Raw genomic sequence first — 27,137 nt, forward strand, 5'->3', positions numbered from 1 at the left:
CCACTGCCCCAGCCCCACAGGCCACAGAGGAGTGAATTCATCTGAGGGAAGAAACTCACAAGCTATGTACCTGAGCCCTTCTACACTCATGAACAGAGTCACAGAGGCTTTGGTGCAGAGGGCACCCCTCCCCACACCCCACTCAGGAATGCAGCCCTACCAGGGGGAGGTTCCTCTGTTAGATCAGCATCATTTATGTCAGCAAAAGATTGGCAAACACCTACATGTCCATTAGTGAGACGTTAAGGTAATTTATGGGATGTGTGTCCTAGAGGAGGCACTGCAGACATAGAAAAAGGATGTGAGACCTACTCGTATGTCTCAGGAATGATCTCCTAATTTTACTGGGTTGGTGATAAAAGCAAGGTGCAGAAATGAGACTAGTGCTAGAAAAAGTATATAAGGGTGCCTGGGTGACTCAGTTGGATAAGCGTCCAACTTCGGCTCAGGTCATGATCTCCCAGTTCATGAGTTCGAGCCCCACATCAGGCTCACTGCTGTCAGCACAGAGCCTGCTTTGGATCCTCTGTCTCCCTTTCTCTCTGCCCCTCCTCTGCTCCCTCTCTCTCAAAATAAATAAACTTTAAAAAGTATATAAAAGATATAGATAGATATAGATATAGATGACTTATATAATGTAAAAAATTAAGGTGCAGAGATGAAGACAGTAATCATTAGTCAACAATTTATTGAGTACCAGACACTAGTCTGAGAGATTTACAGATATTAAGTTGCTTAACTCTCCAAGAAGTCCATGAGGTAGGTGCTGTCATCATCCCATTTTACAGATTAGCAAACTCAGGCACGAGGAGGTGAAATCACTTGCCCAGAGTCACAGAGCTTGAGAGTGACAGAGTTAAGACTTATACCCAGGGACTCTGCCTGTAAAGTCTGTAATTATAACCACCTTATCATACTAGGTACCACCTGAATAGAGTGAAGGAAAAAATAAATGACACACACATGCACACACATGGATACTGCTATTTGACCAGAAGGCCTGAGAAATCGGTCAACACAGCCTGGGTGTAGGAGAAAGACTGACTTTCCACGGTACAGTCTTTTGTACCTTTTGAATTTTTAGCCTACGCTTTTTTTTCCCCCCTGTGTGTTGGATTGAACAGGGCGTGGTTTCTTGTTCTAGAGGAACCTGGAAGGAGAAGCAGTGAGGAGCAGAAGCAGATCACACAGGCACCTCCTGCAAGGTGAGCAGTGACTGCCTTCCCCAGCCAGCGGCTGACTTTAGCAGCAAGGTGGACCACGAGGAGCCAGGAAGCAGGCAAAGAGCTAGACAGCAGATGTTTTCTGCGCTCCTGGGGGACAAGGTGACCAACCAAAACTTTGCTCAGATCCCAGTCTTGCACTTCCTGTGTGACCTTGGGCAGGCTATTTAACCTCTCTGGGCCTCCTTTCCTCCACTGTCACATGTAGAAAATGTACCTAATAGAGTTGCTGAGAAGGTTAAATAAATTATGTATCAAGAGCTTGGAACAGCACCCTGCATGGTAAATCTATGGGTTTTCTATCACTGTTATTAAAACAATCTTGTGTAACTTTTTAGCATGATTGGACAATGGTGAATTCTCCTTAAATTTCTCTCATCTCTTATGGATTCTCCCTACCCTCCTGGTTTTCCTACTCCTCTATGGGTCTCCTTTTTCTGTCTCCTTTGTAAGCTCCTCTCTCTTGTGTGAGGACACCAGTTGAAAGGTCACTGCTGGGGCGCCTGGGTGGCTCAGTCGGTGGAGCATCTGACTTCAGCTCAGGTCATGCTCTCTCGAGCCCCTTATTGGGCTCTCTGCTGTCAGCGCAGAGCCTGCGCTGTCCCCGCCCCCCTCCCCCCCCACCCCGCACCCCAGATCCTCCGTCTCCCTCTCTCTCTGCCCCTCCCCCCCTCATGCCCTCTCTTTCAAAAATAAACAAACATTAAGGGAAAAAAGGGTCCCTGCTTGCCATACGGGGCCTTTATGTTAACTAGAAAAAGAAGCCCCTTTCGGTCATCTTCAGTCTTGAACTTCAGCCCCCATTTGTTTCCACCCTGCCATCCGGACATCCCTTATGTCGTTCCCAACCTGCCCAATTGTACATGATGACCCTGACTGCCAGTTAATCAACATCTGCCCATTCTCCCCCTTCTGCCTTTCTAATAGAAGCCCAGTGCGGGGCGCCTGGGTGGCTCAGTGGGCTAAGCGTCCGACTTTGGCTCAAGTCATGATCTCACAATTCGTGAATTTGAGCCCTGGGTTGGGCTCTGTGCTGACAGTTCGGAGCCTGGAGCCTGCTTCAGATTCTGTGTCCCCCTCTCTCTGCCCCCCATCCCCGCTCATGTTCTGCTCTCTCTCTCTCTCTCAAAAATAAATAAACAACAAAAAAGAAGAAGTGTTTTTCCCAGTGTTGTTCCCACGTTCAGCAGCCTCCAGACCAAAATCTCAGCCCCAGCCTCAGTTTCAGGTGGCAGGGGAATCCTGAGGCATCCAAGTTAATCATGGCGGTTCCATCACTCTGGCCAATGATTGGTTCAGAATGGGCATGTGAGCTAATTTTAACCAATGAGCTAGAGGAGGAAGTCTCTGGGGAGATGCACTTGGAAAAAGATTTCCTTGCTTCCAAAGGGACAATATGGGAGAGATGCCCCCCTCTTCTTGCACTAAAAGTTATTGTGTCTGGTTGTGATGCCCAGACCTGTGGCAGTCACTTTGGGGCCATGAGAAGAGCCCAAGTGGAGCCAAGTCTTCAGCTGAGGGCTGCTGAACAAGGAGATTGGGAACCTTGGGCCCCAAGACCCTCCTGGAGCTGTGGATTGTCTCTTGCCCAGAGCTCTCCCCAACTCTGGTGATGGGCAATAGAGATCATCTCATTGTTTCAGCCAGTGCTGGTCAGGATCTTGTTACCTGCAGCCCAAAGCTCTCACTTTTTTTGTTTTAATGTTTCAAGTTTTTATTTAAATTCTAGTTAGTTAACATATAGTGTAATTTAGTTTCAGGAGTAGAATTTCGTGATGCATCACTTCCATATAATGCCTAGTGCTCATCCGAAGCGTTTCCTTACTGACATGAATATATAAATACCCAAAGGCTGACTTCTCAAGGTGGGTCTTCTCTCTTCCTCCCACCCACGGCTGCCACACCCACACTCGGGGCCTCGGTTCCCCCATCTGTCTCCAGCCTCAACCACACCCTGAGGCTCTGCCCAGAGGTTCCTGTGACCTTCTGATGCCTTCCTCTGGATGTCCCTTTAGCCCCTCACACCCACCATGTTCTAAACAAGCCTCAGTGTCTCCCCTCAAACTTGTTGTCTTCTCCCAGGTTCCCATCTCAGGGGCAGGCAACCATCCTGGGGCCTTTGCCTGGCCTTGTCCCTCCCAAGTCTGTAAGGCCTACACAAGGCCTGTCCACTTGGCCTCCCGAGCATGACCTCCACTGCCCGTCTCCCCCTTTCCTCAGCCCTGCCCAGCCCCATCATCTCCCGCTCCGTTCCTGTCCCAGCCTCCCCTGTGCACCCGGCCCCAGTCTTCCCCTTCTGGTCCACCTCCACATAGCAGCTAAAGCCCAAACCTAACCATAGCCCTCTCCTGCTCAAGATCCTTCCATGGCTCTCTAGTACCCTCGAGAAAGATGCCAAGTTCCCAAGCTGGTCATTTAAGGATACTCAAATGTACGCACGTCCACCGCGCCTCCTCTCCTTCCCCCGTTCACCCCATAGTCCAGTTGGAGTAAACCACTTGCCAGAAGCTGATATCTGACACGCTTTCCTCCCTCTAGACACACATGGTTCCTTCTGCCCGGCATGCCTCCAAGTGTCCTCTCTTCCTGAATGCTATCGAGGTCCAGCTCAAACGCCCTATCCCTTCTGTAACCTCCACGGGGCGTGGTAGAGGTAACAGTTGAGTAGAAGGGCCTGTGGCGCCAAGAACTATGACCGATGTACCATCTTGGAAGGAGGCAAATCTGGGGGCAGTATACAGAAAATCAGTCCCCTCCCAGCTCTGTGTCTAAGACACGGGACCTCCACGCCCAGTGCCTCAGTGGAAAAGGATGATGACATCATCTTCCTCGTGTGTAAAGAACCCTGGACGGAACCTGGCCAAAGAAAGCGTCACAGCATAACACGGCAGCCTCTGTGAAGTCATCTTCGGAGTAACTACTGCTATCATTGCCATTTTACAGATGAGGAAAACTGAGAATCACAGAGGTGAAGTGACTGCCCGAGGACAGCGGCACGACACAGCTGAGTTGGGGTCTGAGCCCAAGCAGGCTGGCTCCAGAGCCCAGGGTACTCACGCAGTCAGTGCCCGGGAAACGGGAACAGCTGTTCCAGTGGCGTCCGTGCCATTCGGATCCTGTCTCAGCTTCCTGCCTGCCAGGCTGCTGAGGAGGGTTCTGTGGCGCAGGCCCAACCCCCGCGCTCGCCACGTGGGTCTTGCTCCCGAGGGACACTTGAGATAAAACAAGGTCCACCTTCTTCCCCTGACTACTCCTCAGATTTCAGGGCCGAGTTGTTAACCCTTCTTCTAGAAAGATCTCCCTGACCCTGCGGGCTGGATCGGGCAGAGTCCCCGTGCTTCCTCCATCCACCTCAGCCCTGCCCGCTCTGCCCGGGCCTTCTCGAACGCGCTGCCGGCCACCCTGCCTCCCCCACCGCAGTCCTGCCTATTCTGGGTCGTCACTGTGTGGGGACAGGTCTGTCTAGCTCGCTGGACTAGGAACCCGTGAGAGGAGGGCCCGGGGCCATCTCAACCACTGCAGTGTCCCTAGCACCGTTCAGCCTGGGACCTGCTCATGGGAGGGGGTTGGGGATGAGTGGACGTATCGTTTCCATTTGACTAGACGAGGACATCCGAGCTCAGACAAGGGCAGCCACTTGCCCACAGTGTAGTGACCAGTCGAGTGCCCGGAATGAGGTCCGAGCCCAGAGCCTGCTAGGACTGGCAGGTGATGAGCGGCTGAGGGAGAGGCAGGTGAAGTCAGTAAAAGAATGAGACACAAGGAGAGTGAGAGGGAAGCCAGAGAGCCCAGGGTGTGGGGAGTGAGAGATGGGGTGGGGGGGGGGAGGGGCGGGAGAACGAGGCGGTGGCGGTGGAACCTGGGACAGGGACACGTCCAACAAAGGACGGCCGGCCGGTGGCAGTGCCTCGAGAGCTCGGGCGCGCGCTCGCGGACGGTCCAGGACGGCAGCGCCAGTCACGTGGCCCCCTCAGCCGCGGGCCAGGCCCTCCCGGCCTCGGCTACCTGGGGATGGAGGCGTAGTCGGCGTGGGAGCCGGCGGCCAGCTGCTGCTGCGACTCCGGCTGCGGGTCCACGATGTCCACCCGATCGTCGTCATCCTCGCCGGGGCTGGCGGGACAAGGACTGGGCAACAGGACGAGCTCCGTGAAGCCGTGAAGGTCGGACACGTAACGGAAAGTCTGCAGCACTAGCATCATGGCGACCAGGCCCAGGAAGAGGTAGGCTGCGGAGCCGGCGGAGGGGCGGCGGGTGAACTCAGACCCCCGGGACAGGGCCGGGCCCCCCAGACCCTCCGGGACAAGGCCGTGCCCCACCCTTGGTCCCCGGCCGGCCGCTCTACTCACCTGTGACCAGCACCTTGTAAAGGGCCCGGTGGGGCTGGCCGGGGGCCTCTCCGGGCACGTAGTCACCCAGGCCGATGGTGGACAGAGAGATGAAGCAGAAGTAGAAGGCGTCCAGGAAGCTCCAGCCCTCCTCGAGGCGCGCGAAGATGGCAGCCGGCACCAGGAAGCAGGTGGTCACTACGACTCCCAGCAGGAGCACCAGGTGCCAGCAGGCCACCTGCCGGAGGTCCCAGCCCCAACGCGTGGTCAGCCGGAGGAGGGGCGCGTGGGTCAGAAGCAGCGACAGGCGCTGGGCCGAGGACGTCAGCAGCAGCATGGTGGCCGGCACGCCCAGGAGCGCAAAGGCAATGGAAAAGGCCTTGCCCGCATCGGTCAGCGGCGTCGTGTACCCGTAGCCTGCGGGAGCAAGGGGAAAGCCTTCTGTCTGCCTGGCACCTCCGTTTGGGAGTCCGCGGCCACCCTAAAGCGACGCTTAATTTCACCCTGGAAACTGCCCTTCCCACAGTCTCTCAAGTGATGGTGATGAGGGAACATAGGGCAGGCCGAGGGCCCCGCGAAGTACAAACTAGCCTACCTGCCCTCCCCCACTGCCGCTAGGGGGTATGTGTGATATTCCTTGGATGCTCCAGGCTACCCCAAAACAGGAAAGGACAAAAATCAAATGGTTAAACTGGGAAGAGTCTCCAACAGTTTATAAGAAAGAGGCAATCCCATCAATGGCCTAAAGTTCAGGAACTCCCTACTGTCTTAATGTTAATGCTTTGCTGGAGGGAAGAACAACCTTAGCTTGACAATAGCTAGGCCTCCAGTAAGCGGTGAGTCTTTCTTAGCATATGAAAGTCTCTTTGGAAACTTCCCTTTTGACTTTACCTCCCCCAAGTCCATGGTACATAACCAGTTAGCCTAACTGTCCATGGGTCCTGTCCCTGTACTTTAATGCAATCACCTTTTTGTACCAAAGATGTCTTCAAGAATTCTTTTTTGGCCATCAGCTCCAACCCCCTCTCCCATCACCCTAAAACTTCATCAATGGCACATCCAACCCTCCACTGCTCAGGCCGTGAGCCTCGTGTCCTTGACTCTCTCACTCACATCCATATTCCACCTGTCAGTGAGTCCTGTTGTCTTAAACTTCGTATAGATCCTGAACCCACTCGCTTTACCGCACCTCAGTCCCATGGCCCCACCTTGGGCCTGTCTAATCAGCAGCCTTCTCCCTGGTCTCCCTTCTCCCCTGACCTTTGCCAGGAGTCTGTTCCCCACACACAGCCAGAGGGACCCGATGAACACCTGAGTGAGGTCATGATCCTCCCACACTTAGAGCCCCCCTTTGGCTCCATCCCACTCAAGTAAAAGGACATCATGACCCACAAAACCCCGCACAATCTAACGAGGCAGCACGGCTCCCACCTCAGGGCCTTTGCACTGACTGTTCCCCCCCCCCCCCCCCGGTGGAAAGCTCTTCCCCCACCCCAGGGCTGGTTCCCTCTCCTTCCTTCAGGTCTTTGCTCAAATGTCAGCTTTTTCAGTGAGGCCTCCCCTCCCTCACCACCTTACCTGAACTGTTATACCTTCTTCCCTAACTGCTGTTATTTTTGGTTTGTGTTCATAGCACTTCCACCTTCTGACATACTATGTGGTTTTTCCTTATTTGCTTAGTGTCTCCCCGCTAGGGTGCAGCTCCACGAGGGCAGGGGCTCCTGTCTGTTTTGTTCCCCGCCATAGCCCTGGTACCTGGCACATAGTGGGCACTTGATCAATAGTCAAAATAATGAATGAAGGGTGCAGGCTCTAGTTTGGCTCAGAGCCTTAGTATCTCTGTCTCTAAAATGGGTGTGCCAAGTCCCACTGGGTTACCGGAGGGCTGCGGGAACACAGGAAGGTTAGTGTGGGTGTGAGTGCTGCAAACAGAAAGATCGGGGCACCTGGGTGGCTCAGTCAGTTGAGCCTCCGACTTCCACACAGGTCATGATCTGACAGTTCGAGAGTTCAAATCCCACATCAGGCCCAGTGCTGACAGCGTGGAGCCTGCTTCAGATCCTGTGTCCCCATCTCTCTCTGCCCCTCCCCAACTTGTTCTCTCTCTCTCTCTCAAAAATAAAAAAAAAAAAAAACATTTTAAAAAATTATAAAAAAAAAAAAAAACACCAGAAAGATGATAAAGGGGAATTCAGGTGTTGGAGATACCGGCTTACTTTGGCAATGTATAATTTAAAATCTCTTTTTATTTGGGGCGTCTGGGTAGCTCAGTTGGTTAAGCGTCTGACTTCAGCTCAGGTCATGATCTCGTGGTCTGTGAGTTTGAGTCCCACACCCAGCTCTGCGCTGACAGCTCGGAGCCTGGAGCCTGCTTCCGATTCTGTGTCTCCCTCTCTCTGCCCCTCCCCTGTTCACGCTCTCCCTGTCTCTCAAAAATAAATAAATGTTAAAAAAATTTTTTTTCAAATAAAATCTCTTTTCATTTTACAAAAAAATCAAACCAAAGGGTCAGAAGTGTGACTGGGGTGGTAAGGGCCCTGGTTTACGTTGACAGTAAAACGTCTCGCCCCAAAGACCACAGATTCAACCCTGTGATCAATGAAAATGTGGAAACACCCCACACAGGAGCAGACATTCATCTGCGCCTGTCTTCCATACAAAAAGGTCCCTGGTTTTGATATAGTCAAAAGAACTGAGGGGTGCCTGGGTGGCTCAGTGGGTTAAGCATCTGAATCTTGGTTTCGGCTCAGGTCTTGATCTCACATTTCATGGGTTCCAGCCCTGCATCGGGCTCTGCACTGACAGTGTAGAGTTCTGTGTCCCCCTTTCCCTCTGCCCCTTGCCCCGCTCATGCGCACGCAAGGTCTCTCTCAAAAATAAATAAACATTTAAAAAACCTTTTTTAAGTAAGCACAATCTGACACATACTATAACACGAATGAACCTTGAGGACATTATAAGTTAAACAAGCTAATCACAAAGAGACAAATACTATAGGGTTCCACTTGTCGGAGGTGCTTAAAGTAGGCAAATTCATAGAAACAGAAAGATTAGGGGCGCCTGGGTGGCTCAGTCGGTTAGGCGGCCGACTTCGGCTCGGGTCATGATCTTGTGGTCCGTGGGTTCGAGCCCCGCGTCGGGCTCTGTGCTGACAGCTCAGAGCCTGGAGCCCGTTTCAGATTCTGTGTCTCCCTCTCTCTGACCTTCCCCCATTCATGCTCTGTCTCTCTCTGTCTCAAAAATAAATAGACATTAAAAAAAAAATTAAAAAAAAAAAGAGAAAAAAAAAGAAACAGAAAGATTAGAATGGTGGTTGCCAGAGGCTGGGGAGAGCAGGGAATGGGGAGATAATTGTTTGACTGGTATCTTTTCAGTATGTGTGTGTGTGTGGTTTTTTTTGAGTAAGCCCAGCGTGGGGCTTGAACTCATGACCCCAAGAACCAGAGTCCCATGCTCTACAGACTGAGCCAGCCAGGTGCCCTGTAAGTTTCAGATCTGCAAGATGAAAAGGGAGATGAATAGTGGTGATGGTTGTATAACAATATGAATGTACTGAATACCACCGAGCTGTCCACGTAAAAATGGCTAAGACGGTACATTTTGTTATGTATATTTTACCACCATTTTAAAAAATTGGGGTAAAAAAGAATCCTCTGGGTCTTGCTGGACACATGGGCACCTAGGATAAAGACATCCCCGCTGTGCAGCTCGGCATGACTCTGTAATAATTTCTGGTCAATGAGTTATACATGAGAGAAGCAAGCAACTTCTAGAAAGTGTCCTCAAGCGCCTGGGTGGCTCAATCGGTTAAGCGTCTGACTCTTATTCCGGCTCAGGTCGTGATCTCGTGGTCGGTGAGTTCGAGCCCTATGTCGGGCACTTCACTGACAGTGCAGAGCCTGCTTGGGATTCTCTCTCTCCTTCTCTCTTTACCCCTCCTTTCTCTCTCTCTCACTCAAAATAAACTTAAAAACAAGTGTCCTTTAAAAGCGGAGAATGCCTATCCCCTTTCTTTCCTCCCTCCTCCTGTTGGCTGGAACATAGACATGAAGACTGGGGTTGAGCAGCCATCTTGGACCATGAGGTGACCTTGTGAATGGAAACTACACAGAGGAGCACAAGGGTCTCTAATGATGCAGCAATGTTCCAGTCTTGGACCGACAACCTTGAATATGAGCCAGAAACAAACATTCATCTTTTTAAGCAACTGTTATGTGAGGTTTATCACCTCACATATGGCTCCAACCTTCATTAATTACAAGGATTTGAATGGAGAAACTCCAGTGGCCTGGCTGAAATGATAGTTTTGCTAATGACACAAAAACCTTATAAACAGAGACATCATGGAGTTAGCATAGAATGGAGGCTGTGAGCCTCAACTGACTACCTCACAGAGCAGAGTCCAACTCAGTGCTTTGCCATTTATTCCCTGTGTGACCTTGGCCAAGGAGTTTCTTCCCTCAGAGCTTCAGTTTGCTCTGAGTACCGCAAAATGGACTCAAAACAATCCCTTTCCTCAAGCACAGTTGCAATAATCCTTCCAGGCTGGAACTGGGCATAGCACTTAGCAAGGGCACGGAAGGAGTTAGCATGACTGTAACGCTCACTTCCTCTCTCCCGTTCCCAGTTCCCAGTTCCGGGTGGGCTGACTCTTCCACCCCGGCCTGGCCTCAACCGCAGCAAGGCTGCCTGGATGGATTCCAGGCCCCAGGTCTTCCTCCAAAGACGCTGGCCTAAGGCAAAACCAGAGATGCTGTGGTTTCTACCTCTCTAGATAAATCCAGGCCTCCTGGCTTCACCAACAATGACAATGATAGCCAAGGCTCAGTAAACCTCAGGTATCACCAGCACCGCAAGGACTCCCTCCTTGACCAAACGGCAGCCAGCTTCCTCTGAGCTCTCTTCTTGACTAGGCCCGGTTTTAGCAGGGATCCTAAGCCAGTTTACTAAGAATCCCCCTCCCCTTGTGTCGCCTCTTGGTAACTTTTCTATCCACTGACCCCTCACTCCACTCTTGGCTCTAAATCTCCAGCTGTCTTTGCTATATTCAGAATTGGGGTCAGTCTCACTCCCCTATTGCAATAACTTACCATTTTTTAAAATGTTTGTTTATTTTTTGAGAGACAGCAAGTGGGGGAGGGGCAGAGAGAGAGGGGGAGACAGAGAATCCCAAGCAAGTTCTGCTCAGTGTGGAGCCCGACATGGGGCTTGATCTCACAAACGGTGAGATCATGACCTGAGCTGTGATCATGACCTGAGACGAAATCAAGAGTTGGACACTTAACCGACCAAGCCATCCAGGGGCCCCAGTAACTTACCATTTTTAACAAGTATCAGAATAAACTTTTGGGGGCACCTGGGAGGCTCAGTCAATTAAGGTTAAGCATCTGCCTTCGGCTCAGGTCATGATCTCATGGTTCCTGAGTTCAAGCCCCACACGGGGCTCTCTGCTGTCAGCACGGAGCCTGCTTCTGATCCTCTGACCCCTCTCTCTCTGCCCCTCCACCACTTGTGCTCTCTCTCAAAATAAATAAATAAATAAATAAACTTAAAAAAAAAAAAGAATAAACTTTTCTTTCACAATACACAGGAATATCACCCTTCTTCACGCAAGCCTATGAAACCTAGCATGGTGTACCGGTTAAAAGCATGGGGCTCTGAGGCCTCATGGCCTCAGTTCCCATCTCTCTACACCTTCCTAGCCGTGTGGTCTTGGGCAAATCATCCAACCTCTCTGGGCTTCAGTTTCTACTGCTGAAAAAGTTTCTACTGCAGTTTCTACTGCCGCAAATGGCACCTGCCCCACAAGGCTGCTGCACTGACCTAGTTAAAGCCCGTGTGTGCTAAGTACTCTATGGGTTTCACTACTATTGTGAGGTGGGGAGTGCGATCGATGATCTCCATTCAAGAGATGAGGGGGGACACTGAGGCCCAGAGGAGCAGCAGCTGAGTGGGAACCGAAGCCTGCGTGTGCCTGCCTTGAGTTTGGCTTCTGCACCTGTCCTGCCTGGGGCGACTTGTCAGAAGCCAGGATCTGGGAGGAGGCAAAGGGAGACACTGATGTGACCAGTGAAGCCCAGAAGCAGGTCGGGCCGGCCCGGCAAGCTTGTAGAAGAGAGTCTGGGAGAAGCATCCTGGCTCTGCTGTCTGTGGTCTTGGCTTGCTGGTCCACACAATGGGTGGCACCAAAGGTTAGGCCACCTGCTACTTCCGGCAGGAAGGGGAGTTAAGAGTCTGGGCCTGTCGCAGTCTCCTCCCCCAGTCCAAATCCCCTGCAGAGACAAAGAGGAAGTTTGGGGGCTAGGTAAGGGCAGTGGGGAGGACCCGCAGAACCTGACAACAAAGGAATTTCCCAGGTCTGGCCACGAAGCAAGAAGGGACTTTCAGGGTAGGGCTGGGGGGAGGAGGTCGGTTCCAACTGCTGGAGGCGGGGGGGCGGTGGTGTTCAGAGAAGGGGATCTGGGGAGTCCCAGTGCCCTGGTTTGAAATGGATCCTGTTTTGGGGCTGGCATCCTGAGTTCAGAGGAAGGAGGGGACAGGCACCAGTGGGGACATCTTGTGAATCACAAATGGGACCAGGAAGGAGTCGTCAGGCAAGGGGGTTTCTGAGCCCAAGGATGCTTGAGAGGACCTGATGCAGGTAGACAGTGCTAAAGGGATGATGGGAGGGGACAGGTGTCCCAGGTCCTGGCGGAGAGTGTGAAGGGTGGAAAGCAGTAATGGTCATGAATGGATATTGGGGAAGGTTCCAGGGTGCTGAGGTCCTGGAGCATCCTTGATAGAAGGGAGAATTTCAGGCCCAAAGCAGGCTGGGGCAGTGTTGGAGTGGAGACGGAGGTCCCATTTGTGGGTCTGGAGAAGACTGGAGGGGTGTCAGATCTCCAGAAGATTCCCATTCTTAGGCAATCCAGGGCGGACAGGGGTAGCAGGTATGGAGAGCACAGTCCCTCAGCTGGCCTCCTGTGGAGGGGGGTGTGTGAAGCAGGATGCGGCTCTCAAAGACAGTGTGTGCAGAGGGCACTGGGGTCCTTGGGAGAAGGTCCAGGTGGCTCTGGGGCTCTTACTGAGGGGTACAAGGGTCCAGAGAGTGGTGAGAGCCTCATCTAGGGGTTCTGGTGTTCAAAGAGGCTCCTATGGAGAGTCTCTAGTTTGGAAAGTGCTAGAAGTTTTGCTGGAGCTGGTTTTGGGACTGGAGAGGTGGAAGTCCTGGCTGACCAGCTTCTGGTTGGAAGGTCACTGGTCCTTCCTGGAGGTGCTCTAGCTCCCACCATGATGGGTCCCTCTCATACATCCACAGTTGGGAGCTGCTGAATTGGAAGTCCCAGGTACAGAGGGAATGGGGGTGGCCCTTCTGGGAGGAAAACCCTGCCTTGGAGGCTCCCAGTACAGGGGAGATGTCAAGATGGAGGGGTCCTGTGTCTGCAGTCAGGGCTGCCTGCTAGGGAGTATGGGGAATATGAGGATGAGGGTGGTCCTTGGTCTGGAGGAGGATGGGGGCCCTTGCTGGGGACTGGTCTAGGTCCAGAGGGGTTGGAAATCACCAACCCGGGGCCCTGGTCCTTGTTGAGGGGTCTGTACTGGAAGTAAAGTCTGTAGTGATGGTGCCCTGAGAGGGTGTGGAGATTCAAGGTCTTTGCTGGGGCACCAGGGTCAGGAGGGGGCTGGGGTAGGATTTCCCAAGGGGCATCCCCGAAGGACATATCTGGAGACTCAGGAGATAGTGTTGGAGGGAATGGCGGTCTGAGCCCAGAGAGAAGGGCAGAGGTCCTTGTGTGGTTGAGGTCCGGGTCCAGAGGGGGAGAGGGTCTCAGGTGGACCGTCTTGGGTCTTCGCTAGAGGTCTCTGAAAGTAGTCCTAGGCCCAGAGGGGACTGGACGGATGGAGCTCCAAGGGGTTTCCGGCAGAGGAATGGGGTCCCAGATGCTCCCTGGAAGGTACCCTGAGGGCAGCCCTAGTCCAGGAGGGAAGTGGGACGGGGGAGGTTTCCTGCTGGGAGGAAGGGCTTGGATGGGGGCTTCCCAAGGGAGGCGGATCCCACCGGTGTGGGTCCTGGATCCTCGTTGGGGGGGGGGGGGGGCGGGGGGTGTTCCACGGGATTCTAGTTCCAGAGCGGACTGCGAGTGATCCGCTGGGGTAAGAGTATTTCGTGATGACTCCCGGGTCCCCAGGTGGGGCGGCGCTCACGTACCCACGGTGGTGACCAGCGTGCTGGCGAAGAAGAGAGCGGAGGCAAAGTCCCAGGCGGGGTCGGAGTTGTTGGCGGGCCCCGAAGCGTTGGCGAGAGCGGCGCGTCCCAGCCGTCCGGCCGCCAGCACCCTCTCCACGAAGGCGTCCAGGGCGGGGGCGGCCACACACGGGCTGCGCCGCAGCAGCTCCGCGCGCAGCGTCTCCAGCTCGGCCCGGAGGCGAGCTTCGTGCGGCCGCTCCAGCCACGCCACCAGCAGCGCGCCCAGCACCAGGTACACGGCGTAGGCCGCCAGGGCGCCCGCCAGGAGTGCGCCCCGCCGCATGGCGCCCGCCGCGACCGGCGCTCGCACGGCCCCCGCCGCCCCGCTGACGTGGCCCCCGCCTCCGGGCCGCCAGGAGCCCAGCTTCAGTTCCGGCAGTGCTCGAGGCGCGGCTGCTAGCGCCCCGAAGAGGAAGAGGGAAAAGGAGGGGGGCGGGGGTGGAGGAACGCCCCGCCTCCGGTAAACTGAGGCACGCCCCAGCGCCAGGTGTGAGGGCGGAGCCGCGCGTTCCCGGACCCAGGAGTCCAACGGGACGGGAAGGGCGGAGGAGGCGGGGGGGTTCCTCCATTCCCTCCATTCCTTCCCTCTCTTCCGCCCAGGAGTCGCGGCTCCCTATGTTAGAGAAAAGCCTAACTTTTTTCCTCTCGCAGACCGAGAAGTTGCTCCCCAACTCCTCAGGGCCATCGCGCCGGGCGGCAAAGATCGCGCACTGCATCCAGGCTCGTGGTTGAGGGGACAAGAGGACAAACTGAAATCCAGTCCTTGCTCCATTCGCCACGTCGTGCTCTGGTTGCGTCCACCCGGAGGGGACGCTGGTATAATGAGGGACACCACAGAGGCAGGCGTCGTCTGTGCCCCCATGGACAGAGTGGGGTGCCTTAGCTCAGATCTTTGCTCAGCGCCTACTTTGTGCCTGACCCTTTGGTGAGTGATGCGGGGAATACAGCAGCGACCAAGACAGTTCTAGACCTTGTCCTCGAGTTCTAGACGTTGCCCTCAGGGGGCTCTCAGCTCTCAGCCCCTGTTGCTGCTTCAACAGAGCCACAGCCCAGAGGGTCAGGTGTGTGATCAGGGAAGCACAGGAGAGTAACTGGAGCTGGGATGGGGGAAGCCTAAAGGACTGTGGAGCCCACAGGAACCCAAAGAGGTAACCTGATCCAGTTTGGGGAGGTCAAGAAAACTACCCGAGGAAGGGGATATCTGAGCTGAGACATTAAAGGGAATTAGGTTAAAAAAAAAAAAAAAAAAAGTTAGGGGCACCTGGGTGGCTCATTCAATTGGGTATCCAACTCTGGATGGCAGTTCAGGTCTTGATCTCAGGGTTGTGTGTCTCAGAGCCCGTGTTGGGCTCTGTGCTGGGTGTGGAGCCTATTTAAAAAAAAAAAAAAAAAAAAAGGTGAATATGAGTGAGCCGGGGTCTCTCTGGCAGAACCAGAATCACACCTCTGTTTAAGGGGAAATTTTTCCTTCCCGGTTCCCTGTTTGTTCCTCACATCCCCCTCCAGCTGTAACTCAGCACTCTCCCTTCAGGCCTTTGGAGGGCAGCCAGGATCCCCGCCACATCAGAATGGCAGAGGAGTGGGGCTTAGCGCCCAGCTCAGACACACCCTAGCTGGTTCTATTTATGAAACTGTGGCAGTTCTAGGGGCAGAGCCCAACTTGAGGCTGACAACCCACAGGAAGAGACACTTGATAATAAAACCAGTAACTGTAGCTGCCAGTGATCAAAGACTTACAATATGCCGGGTCCTGTGTACACAGTGGGCTTGTACTGAATCCTCATCCTCTCCTATACTATGCCCATTAAACAGATGAGAATATTTAGGCTTAAAAATGGACTAATCCCAAAACTGGTAAGGGGTAAATATGAGGCCAACGGGAAGCCAAAACACTTGCTTTATTAATAAAATGCTGTGAACATTACAAAATAGTCACGGAAGAACTTAGAAGGGAGAACTGAAGGTGAAGAAATGGCAGCGGAGCCAGAGGGATAGATGGTACGCCAGAGGTGCAGAAGGGGAATGGGGGAGCCTCACTCATGTAAAAGGACCGCGAATGAGCCAGGACTCATAACTGAGAAACCAGAAACAGTCCTCAAGTTTCCTAGAAAAGACAAGATCTCAGAGGAGGAAAGGGAAAGCCACAGTGACAGGGACGCTTGCTGACATCCTTCTGGAGTGCTATCACTGCCCAGAAGTCACTTCTACCATTATTTTTGCGTGAGATAAGTGGAGGAGACCGAGGGACAGAAAAGGGGGAGACTGAGGGACAGAGAGAAGACTGAGGAAACCTAACTTTTAAGGCTCCTCACTTGCGGGTGTGTGTGATGTGTTGCTGGAGGTTGCAGAGTGGTTTTGGCAGACAGGGGAAGCCAGGTCACAACGCAAGAGTATTTTTATGAATCTCTGGATAAATGTCTAAAGATACCTCCAAAGAAAGACCCCTGGTTCTTCCTACCTGACTTACTGGGTGTCCTCTTCTCACTCTATGTATTCACTTTAATACAAAATTAAAATTGTAATTTTAATTGTACAAGCGTAAGAGTCTGCATAACTCCTCTTAGGCCCTCGAGAACACAAATGGATCTCTCCTTTCCTGCTCCACACCCTTCTCTGGCTCTCCAGTGCTCTCTGTGATCCAAATTGAGCGTCCGTCTATAAAGAGAACTCCATTTCCCAGAAGTCTCCTGTCCCGATACCTACATTTCTCGTCATGCGCGAGACCGCCTACTCCTGGATTGTCCTCGGCTCCGCCCACCTATCCGCCTTAGTGCTGACTCTCGCCTTACACCACGGGTCTCCGCTCCCCGCCTCTTGCCCGCTGCCAACTGGTCCAGGCCTCCGCGAGGGGCGTGGCCTCTATGCGATCGTTATGCCTATTGGCTGTCGCGCCGTCGCTGGGGCGTGGCTACGGGAGCCGGGCGGGCACATTTCGAACAGCGGCTGGGGCGGTGGCGGCGGCGGCGGCGGCAGCGGCTGCGGCGGTAAAGGATGCACCCGGCAGGCTTGGCGGCGGCGGGGACGCCCCGGCAGCGTAAGTGGCGTACGTGGCCGGTCGAGGAGATCGGGCGGGCTGGCGGGGGGCGTGGCGGGGCTGCCGCGGCAGTTGGCGAGGTCGCTGCAGGTCGGAGGTCACGGGGTCAGGGATCTAGAGCTTCAGGGTGTGCACAGCGCTAAGATGCCAGGTCCGGGTAGGGGGCGCGTTGGGGTCGATTCTTCTTTTCTTTAGGAAATTCCTTTGGAAGAAAACTTTGGGCGGGATAATGTGTGGTGTGCAGGAAAAGACGACTTTCATTCATTTGCAGTTAGCGAGCTGCCTTCTCCCCACCCTTCCGTGGCCTCCGGCTGTCGCCCACGCTCCGTAGGACAGCGTTCAAGCCCTTCGTGAGCTCAGAGGGCCATGTTTACTTCTCACATAAGATTTGAACCTATATATCTTGGACTGTTCACCCCCTCTTCCCGTTTTTCTTAATTTGTATCTCTCTTTAAGTTCTTCTTCATCTCCGTGACTGTGCGTACATCTCATTTATTCTTTCAGCATGTCCTGCCGCAGCTCCCCTTGTGCCAGGCCCTTTGCTGGAATTTGGGTACCTGGTAGTAACTATAACTAGCATAGCACTAGTCCTTGTTAACTTACAACTCAGTTTAGTGGCGAGGCAGACACTAAACTCGGAACAAGCAAGTCAGCAAGAAAATCTGGGGAGTAATTAGGGCTGTAAAGGGAATAATCCAGGATGTGATGGGGGTTCAGAGGCACCATGTGCTCATTCCTTTCTTCCACCATAATAATAAGGTGCCTGGCTGGCCCTGTGGTGGGTGTTGCCGGGGCCACAGCAGTGCCCAGACAGCCTTGGTTCCTGTCCTCATGCACTACCAGTAGAAAGCAGAAGACAGCGGCAGTTTAGAGTGATGGTAACCTGATGAGGGAAGCACAGGCAGAGGGGTCAGGGCCGGGATGGAGGGATTGTGGTAGTCCACGTAAGGCGTGTGACCCAGGCTGGGCGTGTCAGTGATGCCTCCTGAAAGAGGTATGTCTTGTGAGGAACTCGACCGGAGAAGGGGATTTGTGGTGGGAAGGAAAAGCGTTGGAAGCTTGTACCCAGTAAACAAGTGGACAAATGTATATATAGTTAGCAAATGTGGTAAATGCTCAGAAGGGAAAAAAGAACGCTGGATATTATGAGAACAAGGTGAGGCTGGTGCTTTATACTGAGGAGTGAGGAAGGTCTCTGCAAAAGAAACACTTGAGCTGAGGCCTGAGTGCTGTTTTGGCAGGTGTTAATCGTGGGCAGATGTTCCAAAGGGATAGCCGTGCATGTTCAAAAGTCTGTATGGGCCAGGAGCTTGGCAGAGTCAGGGCCCGAGAGGCCAGTGCGACTGGGCACTGTGAGCCCCAGGAGAGGTAGCAAACCAGGGTGGTTGGCGTAGCTGGGTCATGCGTGTGGCTTTTATTCTCAGCACAGTGGGGACTGATCTTCGGCAGCGGACATGACATATTCTTTTGCGTTTAAAATCTGGCTGCTGACGGAGAGAAGGTTGGTGGGGCAAGAATAGGCAGGGGGACCTGGTAGGAGGACATCTAAGTCAGGCTCAAGATGACAAGGTCTGAAAAGGGAGGATAAGCACCGAGCCACAGTGGGCGAGAACCAGCAACTAGTCGGTTGGATGTCAGAAAGAAGGGGAGTCAGGGGCTTGGACACTGACGTGAGGCCCCAGGGGCAGCCAGAGGGCGTGGTCCGGAACTGGCCACACATGGATGTGGAGCCAGGAGAAAGGTGGCAACTGGAGACAGAGCCCAGGGCCCAAGGCACACGTGGGTGGGTGAGATTGCTCTAGGTGAGAGGCAAAGCCAGAAGGGTGGAAAATGTGGCCCCATGTTTCAGAGAGCTGAAAATAAGCCAAGGCTGGAGAGGGACCCATCCCGAGACCGTCAGCTCCGCAAATGCAGGAGTTCTTGTCGTTTTAATTAATTTTTTTAAGTTTATTTATTTTGAGAGACAGTGGGGGAGGGGCAGAGAGAGAAAGAATCCCTAGCAGGCTCTGCGCTGTCAGCACAGAGTCCAGAGTGGGACCCAAACCCGTGAACTGTGAGGTCATGACCTGAGCCAAAACCAAGAGTCGGACGCTTATCCGACTGTGCTACCCAGGTGCCCCAGGAGTTTTTGTCTTTTTGATCATTGCTATATCCACCATGCCTGCAGCGGAGCCTAAGACATAAGGGTGCTCAGGAGGTGTTTGTGGGGCTCAGGAAAGAGAAGGACTTAGGTACAGTGTCTCAGAAACCAAGGGAGCAGAGAGTTGGAGATTGGCATTTGGGATAGTGGCATCGAATGCTTCCGAGGGCCTGGGTCGGGTGACAGTGGCTAACAGTCTTGGCCCGGCAGTGCAGAGGGGTGTTTAGGAGGCTAGTGGGGCCAGAACCCCAAATATCAAGGGCTTGGGGAGTGATGGGGAGGGAAGAAGGGCTTGCACCAAAACTTTCAGAAGTGGGAGAGGGGAAAGGAGAGTGGGCCTTGGGGATAAGGGGCCAGGCCAGTGCCGCTTGCTGTGGGATTGAGCACACCTGGGTCTGTTTTCAGGCTGCAGATAACTGAGAGGAAGAGTTGAGGGACTAGTGATCCATAACAGGTGACAGGAATTGAATTGACACTTTTTATGTGCCAGGCCAGGAGCTGAGGAGTCTATAAGTGTCCCTTGGCCTTGGGCCATTGACTCTGTTCTACAGAAGAGAGAACTGAGGTGCAAAGCCAGGACACAGATTATTTGATTCCTCTCCCCCATCCCATTGTAACCCTCTTACCCTTCCCCTGTGCCCACAAGGGCGCCTGGCACATAGGAGGAGCTCCGTAAGTATCTGCTGTGGTGGCATTGCTTGCGGTTGAGGAGCTGGGGCCCCAGAGCCAGAGTGCTGGGTTCAAATCCGCCCTGTCCATATTCCCCTTCTCTTCCCTCTTCTTTACCCTACCCTAACTAAGCCCACCTCCAGCAGGCCCCATCCCTACCCCCTCCAGAATCTGGCCAGAAGCAGCCCATCCCCCTCCCCATCACTGTCCCACCCCTCCATCCCGATTCCCACCCTGCTCCCATACCTCTCCCTCCTCCCCTCTTCCTGCCTCCCACCCCAGTCTGTTCCCCACAGGAAGCCAGAGGGACTTTTTCCAGACCTGACACCCGGCTCTGCTTCATACTGTCTGAGTGACTTTGGGCAAGGGCCTGAACTTCTCTGGGGCTCGCTTTTCCTGTCTGTCAAATGGGGACAGTGATAGCACTGGCACAAAGTGGGGCTGCCGTGAGGACTGAATGAGTTCATCCGCAGTGCTGAGCACACAGCCTGGTATGTGCTGAGTGCTGGTGCGTGGTTCAGTTATTGCCCTAGCTATCAGGCCCGCCTGGGCTAGACTCTTGCTCTGTCACTCACTCAGTGTGGCCCTTTGCACAAGTCACTTCCCCTGTCTGAGCCTCGGTTACCACATCTGTGACGTGGACATAGCCTCTTACCTCGCAGGGTTTTGTCAGGCACCTGCCCTAGCCCCGTGTTAGGGGCGAGGGGTTCATGCATGAACAAGACGAAGCTCCGCCCCTTGGAGGCACACATTTTAGTGGGGAGACAGTGAACAAAATAAAACAGCTAATATGTCAGCCGGCACCGAGTTCTCGATGTAAGTGAAGCGGGGAAGGGGGTGGGCGGCAGGGGATGTCCCTGCTGCCAAGGGACATGCGGTTGTAGACAGGATGGTCGGGTGGGAAGGCACCACAGAGCCAAGACCTGGCGGAGGGGAGGGCGGAAGCATCCAGGCAGAGGAACGGCCGGGGCAGAGGCCGTGAGGTGGGAGCCGGGCCTGGTGTTTCCCGTGAACATTGAAGGCCGTGTGGCTGGAGCGAACAAGTGAAGGAGGGCATGAAGGGAGACACAGAGACCTTGTTTGTAAAAGGCTTGGTACACAGTAGGCCAAGTACATAGTAGCCATCAACGTATCGTCACTGTTATTTGGATGGACACATGACGGGCAGACAGAGCCTGCCTGCGCTTGACTGGGTGGCCCATCTGACACCAAAACCAGCGCCTCACTGCCGCGAGAGGAGAGCACCTGCAGAATGAGTGAGGCTCCCCACTCCTCTTCCCCTGCAGCGTCAAAGCGGAGGATCCCGGTGTCCCAGCCGGGCATGGCTGACCCCCACCAGCTTTTCGATGACACAAGTTCGGCCCAGAGCCGGGGCTATGGGGCCCAGCGGGCACCTGGAGGCCTGGGCTACGCGCCGGCCTCTGCATCGCCCCAGGAGGCCTTCCTGGCCGATCCTGTGTCCAACATGGCCATGGCCTACGGGAGCAGCCTGGCCGCACAGGGCAAGGAGCTGGTGGATAAGAATGTGAGTTCTGGGCTGGTGGGCGTCAGGGGAAGGCGGGGGCCGTGAGGCCGGGGCTTCAGGCTTGGGCTCTCCCTCCCCCCAGATTGACCGCTTCATCCCCGTCACCAAGCTCAAGTATTACTTTGCCGTGGACACCATGTACGTGGGCAAGAAGCTAGGCCTGCTCTTCTTCCCCTACCTGCACCAGGTCAGCACTGCCTCCGCCGACGGGAACACGGTCTGAGGAGGGAGGGCCTCCGGGTGGGGGTGGAGGGTAGAGGGTGAGTCAGAGGCTGGGCAGGGGCAGGCTGGGTGGGTTTGTGCCGTGCGGCAGGAGCCCAGCTCTGGGGGTCCTGCTGCTCCCCCCACTCTCCCCACAGGACTGGGAAGTACAGTACCAGCAGGACACACCAGTCGCCCCCCGCTTTGACGTCAATGCTCCTGACCTCTACATTCCAGGTTTCACCCTCCCCGTCACCGCCCGGCACCCTCCTCCCTCTGGGTGGGCACGTCTAGGGCAGAGGTTTAGGTGCCTAGTGGCCCAGGATGGTCCGTCTTCCTCTGACCCGTGTCTGTGTGTCTGCCTCCCACAGCTATGGCTTTCATCACCTATGTCTTGGTGGCTGGCCTGGCGCTGGGGACCCAGGATAGGTAAGGGAGGCCTGGAGTAGGCAGAGCGGGGTGAGGGCTGGGGGGCTGAGGGGCAGTCAGGAAGGTGTCTTGGATCTCCTCTCTCAGGGCAGCCCCACCGTGCTCCCAGTCAGCCTGGCGCAGGGCCCTTGGTGTCGCCCTCAGAGCCAGCCTGGCACAGGGCCCTTAGTGACACCCTCAGTGTCACCCTGCCCTCCTCCCTCGCTTTCCACCCATGTGTAGCCTATCACCACACCTGTAGTGGGCGACTCTAACTCCATCCTCCTTCTTAGCCTCCATCACCAGATCACGCTTGTCCTCACTGCCTCCTCACCAGCTTGCCCTGCCCACATCCCCTCTGCAACGGCTAAAGGTGTTGTTGGGATGTGGGCCTGGCCAAGTCCCACCCTGCTCAGAAGCTGCCCGTAGCTCTCCCCTCCCCAGATCAAGCCCTGGCCCCTTAGTCTGGCACTCCACGGCCTCCACACAGCCTCGCTCTGCCCCTCCTCGTTCTGCTGTGCCACTCTGGGCCTCTTTCCATCCTCCAGAGGGCCTGGTGCTGCCTCTCCGGGGCCTTGACTCAGGAGTATGTTACTTCCCTGCGTCACCTGCTCAGCACCTGCTCACTTGCAACGTCTCCACTCTGATGGCACTTACTCGGGGAAGCCTTTCCATCCCCCAGCCTGGGCCAAGCCCCCACCTCTTGCTCATGGGCCCCAGTTCATTTCTTTTGTGGCATCAAAAACAATTGTCATTAGAATCCATTAATTGTTGAGGCAATGGGGATATGGCAGAGACCATGGTCCTTCTTCCCCAGTCAGCTCCTTATTCCTTCGGGCCTCAGCTCAGGTATCCTCTCCTCTGGGAAGTCTTCTCTGATACGTTCTCCCAGCTGGGTCCAGCAACTCCCCTGCCCTGTGCTTCCCTCATCCCAGCCCTCGCTTCTCTGGGCTGTCACTGAGGACAGGTCAGCCTTCCCTGGAATGACATTTCCGTGCGGGCAGGGTCCAGATCCGTCTTGGTCACTGTTGAGTCTCTAGACCCACCCAACACAGGCTGTCTGCAGGTGGATCCTCTGGGAGGGTGGGAGCCGGTCAGCCAAGTGACAGACAGAGCTTGGTGCCGGCAGGTTCTCCCCAGACCTCCTGGGGCTGCAGGCGAGCTCTGCGCTGGCCTGGCTGACATTGGAGGTGCTGGCCATCCTGCTCAGTCTCTACCTGGTCACTGTCAACACCGACCTCACCACTATCGATCTGGTGGCCTTCTTGGGCTACAAATATGTTGGGTAAGTACCCCTCCCCCTTCCCCCCTGCCAGCCCCAGCCCTGAGTCCTCTCCCTCAGACTAGCCTTCCCCTCTCCTCCTAGGATGATTGGCGGGGTCCTTATGGGCCTGCTCTTTGGGAAGATTGGCTACTACCTGGTGCTGGGCTGGTGCTGCGTGTCTATCTTTGTGTTCATGGTGAGCTGGGGTTCAGGGGAGGATGAGGCTTGAGGGCACAAGCCCTCAGAGTTGGGGTCCCCTGGAGGCATCCAAGCAGAGGATGTCAGGTTGGGAATTGATACAAGAGGCACATTGCTGCACTGAGCAGCCTTGGAGTGGCTACCCCAGCCTGGGAGTCAGGAGAGCTTCCTGGAAGAGGGGGTGTCCAAGCTGGGCCTGAAGGAAGAGAAGGAGCCCCGCTGGGCTGTTAAAGTGGGCTCTTGCCCTCACTCCACATTCCTTACATGGTGGGCTTTCCTGCCAGAACGTCTGTTAGGATGAAAAAAGTTTCAGTACCCCTGGCAATAGCTTCTCTGGGTCCCAGGCAAATCACTTCCCCTCTTTAACCTTGTTTCCCCTTTTGTAAAAAGGGGAATGATTGCATCTCAGGGTACTGGGAGGATGCAGTGTGAGCATATGTGAGGAGCAGAGGGCAAACACTGGCCAAGTCTGACCCTCAGATAAACTTTGACTTAGGTGTCATTATTTAAAAGTTTTGGTTTTTTTTTTTTTTTTTTTTTTTTTTTAAATCATCCTGGCTTGTGTTGAAAAATTGTCCTCGGGCCAACATAAGCCCGTGGCAGCAGCCGTGGCTGAGCCCAGCCACCTCTTCAGGCAGGGTGTGCCCCACGAAGTCCCCATCTCACTCAGGGGACTCTCCTGCCGTTGGAGTTTGGAACCCTCACGTTTTCTCACAAGCCTTGGGTAGGAGGAAGTCCTCGCCATCTGTTTGGAGGTTTGGGGGGAACCCGGGCTCCCCATGAGCTGAAACTTGAGCCCAGCCACCCCCGTGGAGGAAGAGAGGCAGGGCTTGGAAGTACACCCAGGCGCCCCGCCCCGGCGACGACTCAGGGTGAACCCCCCTCCCGCCCCAGATCCGGACGCTGCGGCTGAAGATCCTGGCGGAGGCAGCGGCCGAGGGAGTGCCGGTGCGCGGGGCCAGGAACCAGCTGCGCATGTACCTGACCATGGCCGTGGCGGCGGCGCAGCCCCTGCTCATGTACTGGCTCACCTTCCACCTGGTGCGGTGAGGGCGACCCGGCCCCCGCCTCCAGCTGCTGCTCCGGGCGGCCGGCTGCGCCCGCCTCCCCTCTGCCCGTCGCCCCCGGGGGCCCCGCCCCCCGCCCTGGCACCGGCGCTGCCCCCCTCCCGAGACCCCGCCCCCTCCCCTCGCCGAGGTGCTGAGATCTCCAGCTGCACAGGCCGCCCGGTAGTGCGGCCGCTGTTCAGGAAACAATAAACCGTGATGGGCACGGCGTGGGCGGCCTCTCCTTGGCGGCGCGCGCGGCTGCCCGGCAGGGGGCAGGCCAGGCCGGGGCAGGGGGACGGGCGGGCGGGGCGGGGCCGACACACCACAGCACCTCGAGACCGGAAGGCGGCCGTCCGGCCGAGAAAAGGTTTAATGAGACCCCTGCCCAGGTCGGTCAGTGAGGAACCTCTTTCTTCGCCTTTTCTTTCTTCTTCTGCTTTTTCACCTTGGGCTTCTTGACCTTGCCGGCTGTGCTTTTGTGCTTGTCCGACGCGGCAGCGTGAGGCTGTGGGGCCGAGGGCGGTGGGGATGGGAGAGGAGACGGTTCCATCGGTGGAACGATCGCCCGGCATGTGGGCCGGGACTCTGCCCTCACCTGGAATGCCGGTGGGAGGGGGAAAGCCTCTTACCTTTGCTTCCACGTCCGAGTCGCCGGAGCTGCTGCTGCTGCTGGAGTCTGAGGAGCTGCGGTGACCGTGGCCATGCTAGTTGGAGGCAGGACAGTGAGGCCAGGACCCCTTACCCCGCCCCCAGGTTGGAAGCCCCAACGCTCGCGGGACCCTGGGTTCAAAGGCAACACCCCACCTTCACACCGGGAGGCGCGTGCCTGGTCCTGAGGTGACTTACCTTCGGTTTATCTGCCGCCCCGGCCTCTGACGGGCCCTGAACTTTGGGGGTGCTGTGTTTGTGGTCTCCCACCTGGGCTGTCCCCTGTGGCTTCTTGGAGGTGGAGTCCAGGGCTGTGGAGAGAGAAGTCGGGTGGGCTGGTCCGGGCGAAGGAGATGCGCCCTTGGAGGAGGTTTCTGGGTTTCCACCCGGCCCCCTGCCCCTCAAACTCCCCACCTCCCAGGAGCGCACCTGCAGCCAGGTCGAACTCCATGGTGAGAGGAGGTATGTGGGGAGCGCCAGGAGGGCCTTTGTAGTGCCAGGAGGGCAGAGGGAGGGGTGTGGGGAGGAGCATGGGAGCTGCCTGCCCAAGGACTTCTGCGGAGCCCCACCCAGCCTTGTTCAGAGTCCTTAGCCTTGACTCACAGCCCCTCCCCGGGACCACCCAAGTTTTTCTCTGTGGGAAATGGGGATTTCCTCAGTTAATTGTTGTATTTCCACCCCACCTGGTGGACTTGGCAAGTGAGGGGGAACTGTGTGGATGGGTTCGGGAGGGCAGTGTATGAGCAGCTAGCTGTAGACTTCTGGGGAGGGGGCTAGAACCGTCATCTGCTTCCCTCAAAAGGGAAGCCTTTTTTCCAAAAGCAGATGCCTGCTTTTGAAGGAACGAGAGGGAGGGTGCCTCCCCATGCCCTATGTCCCGTCATCATGCTAACACTCCCTGTGTACTTACCACATGCCAGGCACCGTTCCAAAGGTTTCACACTCTGAAGTCACTTTCAACAACCCCTGGATGGCTCTGTGAGCAGCAGTGTCCAAAGGGGTGAAGAGCATGAACTTGGAATGAGCCCGCTGGATTCGAAGCCCCACTGTACCACTTAGTAGTGGTGTGAGCTCAGGAAAGTTGCTTTGCCTCCCTGTGCCTCGGTTTCCTCATCTGTAAATGGCAGCTACCATATGGGGTTGTAGTAAGGATCAAAAAGGGTAGTTTTCTACGACTGTGCCTGGCACAGAGTAAGTGCTTGTAAAATAATGTTTTGGTTTGTTCAATGAAAAGGTGGGTATTGTTATTATCCCCATTTTACAGATGAGAAAACTGAGGGACCAAACATTGAAGTAAGATGATGAACGGCAATGTACTACAGACAGTGTGGCTCACGGCCAAGGCTCTGCCTGGTTCCTGTGGCTCACCTGGTGAACGCTCAGAGGAAGGGACAGCCCCCGAATCCAGTCTGCCCTCCTCGCGCCGGGCCTGGCCAGTCCGTCCGAGGGCGAAGCTGGGAGACCTGAGCCGTCTGCTCCCATTGCTGTGAGGCTAAGTGTCCTTGCGGGTCCCTCCCTGGCCCAGCCCTGCCACCAGGAGCTGGGCTGCCATACCTGCGGGAGCGGGCAGGCAGGGCTGGCATCCAGGTGGCAGTGATGACTGAGGCCTGGGGATGATGATGAACGGGGGGTGATCAGCCTTGTGCACTGCGGCCTCTGCTCCGGAGTGGGTTCCTCAGGGGGGCCTGCTCTGACTGCCGGCTCCACGTTGCCCGTCCCTTTAACCTCTTTCCCCTGCTTGATGGTCAGCATAGTCCTTGCTTACTTCTATCTGGAGTTATCCTTATTCTCAGTTCCTTCATCGTGTATTTGTTGAGTACCTACTATGTGCCTGGCGCAGTCCAAGTGCTGGGGATACAGAGGTAACAAAAACAAAAATTCCAGCCTCATGGAATTGACATTCCAGTGGGGGAAACACAGTAAAATGTACAGAATGTTAATTTTTTTTTTTTTTTTTTTTTTTGAGAGAACAGAGTGTGAGCAGGGGAGGGACAGAGAGAGGGAGACACAGAATCCGAAGCAGGCTCCAGGCCCCGAGCTGTCAGCACAGAGCCTGACACGAGGCTCGAACTCACAAGCAGTGAGATCATAACCTGAGCCAAAGTCGGACGCCCAACCGACTGAGCCACCCAGGCGCCCCGTAAAATGTACAGAATGTTAGAAACAAATGGAAACTAAGATGTCCCATCAGCTGGTAAATGGACATAAAATGTATCTATACTGGGA

At 55.2% G+C, this 27,137-nt stretch overlaps 3 protein-coding genes across 6 annotated transcripts; 1 reads left to right on the forward strand and 2 right to left on the reverse strand.

Annotated features, from left to right (window-relative positions):
- Nucleotides 1–4,900: 4,900 nt before the first annotated feature.
- Nucleotides 4,901–14,058, reverse strand: KCNK6 (potassium two pore domain channel subfamily K member 6). The gene is made up of 3 exons (XM_042969633.1): nt 13,737–14,058; nt 5,570–5,965; nt 4,901–5,448 (listed from the first exon to the last, which is right to left on the reverse strand). The coding sequence occupies exons 1-3, from the start codon at nt 14,056–14,058 to the stop codon at nt 5,225–5,227; spliced, it is 942 nt and encodes a 313-aa protein (XP_042825567.1). The 3' UTR covers nt 4,901–5,224.
- Nucleotides 14,059–16,718: 2,660 nt separating this feature from the next.
- On the forward strand, nt 16,719–24,491 carry YIF1B (Yip1 interacting factor homolog B, membrane trafficking protein). Of its 4 annotated transcripts, XM_042969780.1 has the most exons (9): nt 16,906–16,960; nt 20,281–20,434; nt 20,905–21,143; nt 21,226–21,330; nt 21,503–21,581; nt 21,716–21,773; nt 22,882–23,037; nt 23,119–23,212; nt 24,109–24,491. In XM_042969780.1, the coding sequence occupies exons 2-9, from the start codon at nt 20,329–20,331 to the stop codon at nt 24,262–24,264; spliced, it is 993 nt and encodes a 330-aa protein (XP_042825714.1). In that variant the 5' UTR covers nt 16,906–16,960; nt 20,281–20,328; the 3' UTR covers nt 24,265–24,491. The 4 variants fall into 4 exon arrangements, with proteins under 4 accessions (XP_042825716.1, XP_042825715.1, XP_042825714.1 ...); XM_042969782.1 differs by lacking the exons at nt 16,906–16,960; nt 20,281–20,434 and adding an exon at nt 16,719–16,809; XM_042969781.1 differs by lacking the exons at nt 16,906–16,960; nt 20,281–20,434 and adding an exon at nt 16,720–16,818.
- Nucleotides 24,492–24,601: 110 nt separating this feature from the next.
- CE2H19orf33 (chromosome E2 C19orf33 homolog) lies at nt 24,602–25,446 on the reverse strand. The gene is made up of 4 exons (XM_007096879.3): nt 25,341–25,446; nt 25,110–25,222; nt 24,893–24,967; nt 24,602–24,768 (listed from the first exon to the last, which is right to left on the reverse strand). The coding sequence occupies exons 1-4, from the start codon at nt 25,441–25,443 to the stop codon at nt 24,658–24,660; spliced, it is 402 nt and encodes a 133-aa protein (XP_007096941.1). The 5' UTR covers nt 25,444–25,446; the 3' UTR covers nt 24,602–24,657.
- Between the last annotated feature and the right edge of the window lie 1,691 nt (nt 25,447–27,137).

Source organism: Panthera tigris, chromosome E2, assembly GCF_018350195.1.
Source record: "Panthera tigris isolate Pti1 chromosome E2, P.tigris_Pti1_mat1.1, whole genome shotgun sequence".
Taxonomy (NCBI): domain Eukaryota; kingdom Metazoa; phylum Chordata; class Mammalia; order Carnivora; family Felidae; genus Panthera; species Panthera tigris.